The sequence below is a fragment of the Scophthalmus maximus genome, chromosome 20 (genome assembly GCF_022379125.1).
Source record: "Scophthalmus maximus strain ysfricsl-2021 chromosome 20, ASM2237912v1, whole genome shotgun sequence".
Classification (NCBI taxonomy): domain Eukaryota; kingdom Metazoa; phylum Chordata; class Actinopteri; order Pleuronectiformes; family Scophthalmidae; genus Scophthalmus; species Scophthalmus maximus.
In genome coordinates, this window is record NC_061534.1 from 14,368,481 (window position 1) to 14,378,458 (window position 9,978).

General features: G+C 43.1%; 1 protein-coding gene across 1 annotated transcript; it reads left to right on the top strand.

The window, feature by feature from the left end:
- Positions 1-1,322: 1,322 nt before the first annotated feature.
- On the top strand, positions 1,323-9,405 carry LOC118285125 (nuclear migration and anchoring protein unc-84-like). Its single transcript, XM_035608510.2, has 14 exons — positions 1,323-1,347; positions 2,135-2,243; positions 2,426-2,517; positions 2,957-3,196; positions 3,287-3,346; positions 3,582-3,656; positions 4,236-4,384; positions 4,824-4,874; positions 5,446-5,556; positions 5,768-5,852; positions 6,072-6,187; positions 7,267-7,440; positions 7,580-7,669; positions 7,890-9,405. The coding sequence occupies exons 2-14, from the start codon at positions 2,137-2,139 to the stop codon at positions 8,007-8,009; spliced, it is 1,470 nt and encodes a 489-aa protein (XP_035464403.2). The 5' UTR covers positions 1,323-1,347; positions 2,135-2,136; the 3' UTR covers positions 8,010-9,405.
- The last annotated feature ends 573 nt before the right edge of the window (positions 9,406-9,978 follow it).

The following is a 9,978-nucleotide window of genomic DNA, read 5'->3' on the forward strand; positions in this document are numbered from 1 at the left end:
AACATTCAAATATCGTCCGAACCTTCTCACATTCAGTTCACATTCTTTGTCCATGGTTCTTGGGTCATGCCCCTGAATATGGAATATCTACGTTGGCACTTCACGCAGTGTTTACAAAAGCTCATCTAAAATTGAACTAAAGCACGTAAGACTGAGATGCACGGCTGCCACATATTCAGTATAACTTTTAGGAAGATTGCTCCTCATATGGAGGGTAATTACATAGACGTGTTTTGGCAGGTAGACTACTGTTTTGCATGTATTTTTGCATTTGCCAAGTATCTTTTATAGTGATCACTGCAACATGCCCGAGGAGGAAGAGCTGTAATTTAGAAGCTCAAGTGTTGCCATTAGCTTCAATGACACCAACATTTAAACACCAGAGGATCCAAATCATCTTCAATGGAGCAAAACAGAGATTTAAATCACCATCGGGATGCTTTACCTGCTTGATGATGCTGATGGCCTCTGAACTCAGCAAGACACCTCTAGTCTTTTGACTTTAGCTGTTTACACCAATATCACTTGACACTTGCTATGAATCTAAATTGCACGACTTCCCATGAAAAGTTTTCCCACGTGTCACAAGTTTAGGTTTCTTTATTTTCCCTGAAACACCAGAAGACATGAGGGAACTTATACGCTGCATCCATCACATTACATGATCATTGACCCCTTGGTCAAGAGGAGAATTTAACTCTAAAATGTTAACTTGTTAAAAAAGTTCTTCTTGTGCTGACCTGAATCTAATTCCACCTCAAGTGGTGAGTTTGTGTGGAAACGGCTGTGAATCGCTTTAGTTCCTGTCATCATGTGTATGTGTATGAGTGTGTGTGGCTGGGTAAAATAGTGCAGTTGTAAAATAAAATACAAAAATCAAATCAACACATCAATCAATTGAACATCAATCCATTATGATACAATGATCAAAGGGTCAAAGGCCGACCCACTCCTATGATCTGTGATCTCATCGCACATAAAAGGTAGTGAATCCTCTCGAAAATTCCCATTTGAGTTATAGCAGACACAGAGGCGAGACACTTGAGTTACTTGAACACATTTGAAAATACAAAACAGGACCGAGACCACAACCCGGAAAGAGAGGCACAATTTTTTCTTAGGTATGTCAGAGGCCGACAACACGGTACCGACAAGACAAAAGGAATGAGCTTGTTCAATGGTTCACCGCTTGCGCATGCGTAGTGTCACGTCTCCTGGAATTCCAAAGATGGCGGGCAACAATGTAACACCTCATGTGTTTAACATCAAACGGCAACTTTTTTCGAACCTATCAAAATGAACAATATTTTGTTTTTTAAAAAACAAGTAAGCACGACAGTCCAACCAGTAAGCACTACATCTACCTCTCTTCTTTGGCTTTTGGGCTGTGCGAATGAGACATGATGGTTACGTTTAGAAAGACAGTTATATTTACACTACCTGGCATAATGCTGGCTTAGTCAGAGAAACACTGAAGCAGTGCAGTTATGATGAAGGCCCTTAAACGTATTGTCATTGTGAGTATTGAGGATTAGCTGACAGCTCAAATGCCTACAGTACCCGCTCTTAAATTGTTGGTATAATGCAGTAGTTGGTTGGTATTATGCAGTAATCGGTTGGTATAATGCAGTAGTTTGCCTCCTACTTGGAGGCCTGAAGTGCCAGAAGTGTTAGTCTTTTTGCTTCCACAGTCACGTTGTGTGAGAGAGCACACAAATCCCTACGTTTTGATGTAAAGCGTATGTATGAAGATTGACAATTGTGCGAAGGAGAGCAAGTTTAAGAGAATTTTTTTAAATGAATAAAAACAGGCCATTTACATTTAGTTGAAATAGTTAAAGTTCTCTATTGTGTGGGGTCATTTTTAAGGAAAGATAGATTGTGGTTGAATCATTTTGTCAGTTATTGATGGAATGTCAGATTTTTCTCAATGTGTTAAACAGTGAGACACATGAAAAGTGTTTAATGTAAACTCTAATCTATAAAATTGAACTCAAGATGTTTATCTAATGGCATAGCACTGACCACCTCCTGCCAGCATGTACTCATCAGAGGCATTAGGCAGTCTAAGGAGCGATGTGAAGCTGTATGCGATGAATCATATCTTATTGTTTTTCTCTCTTGCGTCTTTCAGTCATGTCTCGTAGGAGTTTGCGCCTCATGTCCGGTGGTTACTACCCCCCAGAGGAAGAATTGGACTCAAGTGGCATGACAAACATATCCTACAATGAAAATCCTGTCAAGTATGTAACTGTGTGTGTTTGAGTGTGTGTATGTGTGTGTGTGTGTGTGTGTGTTGGAAGCTTGGCTTCAGAAAATCTGATTTGCAAACTAATGGAAAGAAATCCATTGTCTTTTCTGTAATATCCAATTCTCCCTTTGTGTGTGTGTGTGTGTGTGTGTGTTTCTTGCCCATCTTTTTAAGGGTTTTCAAGAAGAAGGCCGGGACCCGCAGAGCCAGTAGTAATGCTAGTTCACCCAGCCAAGAGTCACCTGTCACTGCAGGCCAGTGCGATGGTAAAAAAGAAAAAGAAATACATTTATGAAACTTGGTTGGGGCTAAGGTGTTTCTGGGAAATTTCAGATCAGTGTTTCTATTCTAGTATTTTATTATTTCTTATTTATTACTGATTTAAGAAGTCGTTCCCAAACTGTTAGGTCATGAACGCAACAAAGTTGTGCTTCCTTCCATCCCTTTGTCACTGGGTTGCGTATAGCACGTTAACTGGTTGTGTCCGGTTCAAACAAATGTTTTCTCTTTACTTTTTCACAACTACAATAATGTTAAGCGGCTTGAAGAGGTCAAAGATCAAACCTTGGAAAAATGAACTCCAATTTGTTCAACCTCTTTTTAATTCAATCACCTTGCATCAGAATTACTTTTCCCGGGGTCCTTTTCCCACGAGCAGCCAGACTCAGCCAATCATGAGGACAGAACCCTATGTCTTTACCACAGCCACCCCTCCCTCCACCCGGAGTCAGACGGCCGCATGCGGCCCCTCGGTGCCTCCAGAGAAGAGCCCTTACCCCGGACACTACAGCCCCAGCATGCCAGGTTTGCACCTGAGGCCCAACCACAAGGAGCTGAGTCAGAGCGGAGTGGGCAGCTCAGGGTACTCGTCCTCTGAGGGCTTGAGTGATGCTCCCAGCTCTGGATACAGAAGCAGAATCAGCAGTGCCTTCCTTGGTGTGATGGGTGAGTACCAAAGTCTATCCATGTGTGTGTATATTAATGCATCTGACATGACAACATATAAATCGAATTATTTCATATTGTCTTTTGCAGACTCACTCTCATTGATGGCCGTCGCAGCACAGCTGAAAATAGTGCATCTGAAAGCTTTAGGTATGTTGTTGGTGCATGTGTTTGAGTCTGTCTTTGTGTGTGTACTTGAGGTGTACGGTGAGCTCACGCTCGTGCTTGTTTTACTGGCATTCTTAACATGCATGCAGCTTTCACACGACAGTAGGTTTGTGTCTCCACAATCGTTGCACAAGACTCGGCTCAGAGCTTATCAAATCCCCTGCAAATCGACAGTTTTTTTTCCTGTAATGTTCTTCTTCTTCTTCTTCTTCTTCAGCTAAAACTTCATTCAGCAGTTGCAGTAAGAAGGCTTGTGGTCTGTTTCTCCTCCTCCTCCTCCTCGTACTTTTATGTAAGTGACATTTACATTTAAGAATCAAGTTTTCACATTCAGGAGACAACTCATCCTCCCCTTGGACACGTAGAGTGTTTGGTTATACTTGACCTTAATTGTTTGAGTCTTGATTTCCATGTTTCTTTGTCAGAAAGAGACAATTAAAATAGTGTCTGATCACTTTGGATAGTTCACTGACCAGACTCAGTTTGATGTGGCATTCACAAACTTCACGATTTCTTACATCTTGAAGGACGTTTCTCTAGTTCTGTTTATATTTGTGAGTATTTTATATTTTGAAAAGAGCTATATTAAAATTCCAAGTAATTTCCTGAAGATGTCTTAGATTATGTAGCACTCCACCAGGAAGTTGGTTAGTGTAGTCAGTAGTGTCTGCCCCATGATGTGTGTGTTGGACACAGCAGCTCTGCCTGGCCCTCTCTACACCCCCACCTCAGTGAATGAGCCACAGTACATGCCATTACAAGATTCTCGTGTCGGGGCCTTTTGATCTTGGAAGGATGACGTATTCAGGGGACGTTTACTGTGTTTCTGAGTACTGTTTCTCAAGGCACGGTGCGTCCGTTTTTCCTGCAGGTATTTGGTTCCTCCTTCCCTTGGTGAACAGTTTCATCTTGAGTGGCGCAAACACCCTGTCGCAGACAGAACCCGAGAGTCCACCCGTTTTCTCTGCCACCGCTCCTCCACCTCCTCAACCCGACACCGTGCATCACGAACCTGTGGTGGTAGGGCTCGACTGCAGGTCCCCTGCATGTCACTCATTGTGTGTGTCTGCAAGTTCAGCTCATGCTGTTTTCACTCATGAACTCCGCAAAATGTCCGCGGAATCGCGTCCCGGACACGTTATAGAGAGCATCCGTGCACATTGGCATATGCCCTTTCCGGAGAAGTTCAGGACAATGTCTGGACTTCAGTGCATGTCTGAAAGCAGCTTTAGCAGCAGACCGGTCCTTGAACAATGTAGTTGTGGTCTAGTAGAATAGCACTAATGTTTTAGGTCTTTAAACTGATTTATGGTTAGGAAAGTTATTAGGGTTAGATCATAAAAAAAGACCACAATTAAGCTAAATCTACATACAAACTAATGGTTCTAACTAAGCTTCCTTATGGGAAAAGTATTTTGGAATTTTCAATTACCTCAGTATTGTCCTTTTGTCCCGCCAGGATCTAGACGATGTCTCTGCTGCTGTCGAAGCCAAGATGCAGCATATTTTGGTAAGAAAGTCAGCCATTTTGCAAATAAATCTGTGCAAATCTGTGTTCAGGCTTTCCAAATTTTTTAAAATCTTTTTTTTTGCAAATGTAAGCCATCTTCAGTCTTGGTTGATTTGCCGACAGTGAAAGTATATTGAATATGAACAACAGGGACATCTAGTGGTGGTGATGGAGAGTGCATTTCCTGACAACCTGGGTGTTATCTTGTATATTTATTTTTGTATAACTGAGTGGAATTGATAATACACAGAAGATGGTATATCAACAAACACAGGTGCATACTTCTGCCACTACTTACAAAATTAATTTTATTAATTTATCCTTTATTTTACCAGGAATATTCCCATTGAGATTCAAAATCTCCTCTGCAAGGGAGATCCTGGCCAAGATAGCAGCTCACAAATGATCAATACATGAAACGAACACCAACTTAAAACAAACAACTTGAAAACTGTACATAAAAGAACCAAGCGGTTCACAATATTTTTTTTTACATGTATGTATATATATATAGCCTATAGCCTAACCCTGGCCCCCTAACCATATATGTATATATTTATAATCCATCCAGCTAATGCCTCCTCCAGCCCCCTGTCCTGAGAGCAGCACTGCCCCTGTCCACAACCATCTAACCCCAGAGCTCCAACAGGCCATGGAGAAGTGGCTCACCGACCGCGTTAAGGTAGATGGAGAGATACTTTAGATTGTCTCTGAGACTCTAGATCCCATATGAACATAATGACAGCACATACAAATATTTTAGTGTGAGGCTCAGTTCCTGTGTGTTGTTGTGATGTCTACTGGTTTTGGATTAGACTTCTGAATGATGTGCTTTACACGATGGGATTAATGATAACTGCTTGTGTTGTTTGCTGTGTGTGAACGTGTATCAGGAGCAGCACGTACTCAAAGAAAGCGGCGCAGACTTTGGACGTCCCATGGCGGACAAAATGGCTGACTTTGCCCTGGAGACTCAAGGTCAGAAACATCTCATGTCACTGTCGCTTGGCTGTAGTAAGGAACTGCTGTATTGCAGGTTTATTAATCTTGCTTCTCAGTTCTCGCTGCTTTTTGTTGTGAAAACAACTATGACTCTTGTTCGCTGTGAAGCACATCAAAATGGCAAAAAGCATTAACAGTTGATTTGTCCACTGGTTAATCTTCATCTTCATAATTTCTTTGGGTGTCTGTGTGCAGGTGCCAGGGTGATAAGTGCCAGGTGTTCGGAGACGTATCGTATTCGTTCGGCCTGTGTGACCCTGTTTGGTTTCCCCCTCTGGTATCCATATGAGACCCCACGCACTGTTATTCGGGTAAAATGAATCATCACCTCCCTCATTGTTTTCTTTGTTTCTCCTGTTGGGTTGGGTTACTGTTCACATATGAGCTGATTTGGGACCAGTACAGATTCTGAAAACTTGATACCCAACGGTTCCTTTTTTCTGTACTTTGCTCTCTCCGTATGTGACACTTGACTTTCAGGTTTTGTTTGCTTGGCACAGTGCATACTGTTACATTTTCCAATAAATAGTTTACATTTTATATACCCTTGGTTTCATACGAAGGTTTAAGACATGCTCAAAATTCCCACTTATTTAGCCTACTAAATCACATTTTGTTTGTGTTGGCAAGTTCATTTGAACCACATCAGTGAAAAAAGCCAAGCCACTGATCTGTAGTGTCACAAGAGACATATTATGCTCATATTCAATTCGAGTTTTTACTTGAAAAAGGTTTACATGCTCTAATGTTCAGAAAACACATCAGTTTCCTCAGACTGTCCATTCCTGCAGCTGCTCTTTTCAGCCTCTGTCCGAAGACCCTTGGTTTTAGCTCCTGTCTCTTTAAGAGCCTCCCTCCCGATGAAGCCCAGTCTGCTCTGATTGGCCAGCTGGCCCACTTTGTTGTGATTGGTCAACCTTATGCGTTTTCCGCGCATGGTGATTTCACCATTCTGCGGGAGTATCGGTCGGACTACTGACGAGGCGTCTCCGGAGAGCGGTGTTTTCTGTGTTCCGGAGCTCCCTTTACTGCGGACACAAAAACCCCTACTGTTTATAACGCACGAGACGAAAGGGAAAAACTGAAAAAGCATAAGAATTCTACTTTAATCTTAATCTCTTTCTCTCTGCGCTCTTTTACTCTCTTACCCAGGTACCAACATTTGGCACAGTTTAATTCAGCAGGAATACTGACCTGATATGGTCGGTACCCTTAAAAGTATCGATTGTGTCATCCTCTCTCTTTCTTCCTCACCCCGAAAGGCATCCGTCCTTTCTGTCACGCAGTGTCCTCTGTCTTCTACCATTCAACGTTTCAAATCTTACTCAACCTAGCAGGTAAGGATTTTGACAAGTTGAATGTATCCTGACTGCGTCTCCTCCCCTCCCAGGGTTACCCGGCGCTGCTCCCAGGCAAATGTTGGGCGTTTCCCGGTGTCCAGGGAACCCTCTCCATCTCCCTCTCTCACCCTGTGAGGATAACTCATGTGACGCTGGACCACCTGTCGCAGCACAACTCCCCCACTGGCCAAATCGACTCGGCACCCAAAGACTTTGAGGTCTACGTGAGTGCTCCCGCTACCGTTAGTTTTCATCCACTACATACACGAGACACTGTAGGGGGCCCCGTCACTCACGCGATTGATCATCCGAATCTGATTCGAAATGGTCGCCGCTCTGACCATGCCATTCCTTTTCCCCCAGGGAAAGGAAAATGACACAGACGAGGGAACGCTGCTGGGGACGTTTACCTACGATGAGAACGGCGAGCCGACGCAGACGTTTCAGTTGCCTGTGAGTTCAAACCAGCAACTCTATAATATTTTAAAGACAGCACGATATTCACAGAAAGAACACGACCAAGCTTCTTGGCCGAAACCCTGCAAAGGGCTCGATCATGTTTGGTCAGTGTATGAAATTGAGGCTTTAGGGATCAGAATGCACTAATAATAATCTGTTTTTTTCTTTTATCTCTTCATCTCAATCTCTGTGTCTCTTTCTTTTTGTCTTCAAGCAGAGCCCGAGTGACAGGGTTTACAGGTTCGTGGAGCTGCGCGTGCTCAGTAACTGGGGTCACGACGAATACACGTGTCTTTACCGCTTCCGTGTGCACGGAAAGATCGCCTCCACGTGAGATCCCCTGGCCGCAAGATTATGGCTCGATTAATCATCGGACAGGACATTTGTAGTGTACACTTTTCTTTTAAAAGTGCAATCCTGTGGCTACTGAAACATGTTTGGTGTTGACGAAGGGCGTCAGCAGCTTTCGCCGTGTTTTGAAATGCTTCCTGTTAAAGTGACAATAATCATCAGATGTAATTTTTTTTTGTGTGCCCACGGTGAAGTGCACACTTGGCTTTGGATAAATGGTCAGAATGAAGTGTAAAATATATTTCTAAAAATTAAAAATCGACCTAGTAGAACCATTTGGGAGCATAGAGTTATGGAAACTTAATGCTTTAGAATTTTGTTTAAACTCTTGCTGTTGTAAATAATTATTGCATCATTATTGCTGCCCAGTCCCACCAGGGAGGTCCGCCATAAAAACACGTTTACATTTTGCCATTCGTTAAACAGTCCTCGGTGGTACTGTCAGAAATGAAAGGAGTGGAGTTTCTCTCACTGACTTCACTCACCCACGTTTCCACCGATGGTCCGAGGATTTGAACCGACAGCAACTGTTTGCAATCATGCACCACGAGGCTTCCCGCCACAAGACATAAGCGATGAATGATTGGTGAGTTAATGATGTCCATTTTTGGCCACTTTATACAATTCAGTCTTGTTTCAAGTGAAAAAATAAAAGTAAAAAAAAAAAATATTATTTTAAGGCGTTATAAGAAATGTCTGAATTCAGATCGTGTTTGGATTGGACTGGCTGGACTCCGTCGCACAGCACACAGAGCCAGAATACCACAGCTTTATGACTATGATGCCATGATTCTGCCCCCATGGACTCTTTGATACCCCGTCAACTCTTCAAAAGACTTTTGTTTTTCCCCTGTGAACGTTGTTATTTAGTTATGATTTGAGTCACCTATTCCCCGGGTCTCTGTTTTAGTTAAGTCACCTTTGTTATCCCTCTCGTGTTTCAAGCCGAGTTCTGTATTTCCTGTTTTATTTTGAAGTCATTATCCTCGCGTCTCTTCACTTCCTGTTCCCTGGTGTCTTGTTTTACTTGTCTTCACCTCCCCTGTGGCTCTCGCCCCTGTGATTGTTTGCCCTGGTTCCTAATGTGTTCCCCCTGTGTGTTCAATGAGCCCTGCCTGCCTTGTGTGCGTATGTAGTCCCTGCGATTCCCTTTGTCTTTGTCAGTTCGTTTCTGTGATGTTTCTTTCGGTCCTGTTTGGTCTTCATGTCTCCAGTGTCAGTGTTCCTGTGATGTCTTCTGCTTGTTTATTTTGTACTTTGTTGTTTTGCTCACCCCATTTGGATTACCTGAGTTGGACTTTTGCTTCTGTTTCGCTTCTTGGATTGTACATTTGGTTTGTGTTCCTCCCTCAATTAAAATACTTGTTTTTTTCACTGCACTCTGCGTTCGGGTCCTGCTCTGTAAAACCTGACAACGAGTGTTACTTTGGATCCCGTCATACGAAAGAAAATAAGGTATTTCTTCCAATTTTGTTTTCCCGTCCACATTAGTGCATTACTATTTGCACAAATATCCACTGCCAGAAACGAATGGCAATGCGAGTCAACCTATGGCTCAATGTATGGTGGTGCAGAGAATGGCACCGGCAGGACTACAGCACTTATGCAATGTTCCCGAGCTGGAGATGTACTTTGTGCGGTCATTTGATGTTGTCATTTGCATGCAGTGGAGGACGCAGGGGGCCAGTTCCCAGTACTTGGTGATAAAACCGAGTCTGACACTGCACCAAGAATAGACATCAGAGGACCACGTCTGATCTCACACCACCATCATTCACTTGATAATAAAAGGTTTATATGGAAATTCAAAGCAGTTGTTCGGGTCTCCTTCACTTTCTCCCTCCATGTTTCTCCCGCTGGTCCTTTACTGCAACATGCTGTCAGCGGTGGAGGCAGATGGGGGGCAAAAAGAGGTTCAGCACCATGGACAGCAACCCGGCTCGCTCCAACCT

Excerpts from the sequence above, each read along its gene's own strand:
- LOC118285125 (XM_035608510.2), top strand. The coding sequence starts at position 2,137 with ATGTCTCGTAGGAGTTTGCGCCTCATGTCCGGTGGTTACTACCCCCCA. Across the intron at positions 2,244-2,425 it reads TACAATGAAAATCCTGTCAA|GGTTTTCAAGAAGAAGGCCG; the intron begins GTATGTAACTGT and ends CATCTTTTTAAG. Across the intron at positions 3,347-3,581 it reads AGTGCATCTGAAAGCTTTAG|CTAAAACTTCATTCAGCAGT; the intron begins GTATGTTGTTGG and ends CTTCTTCTTCAG.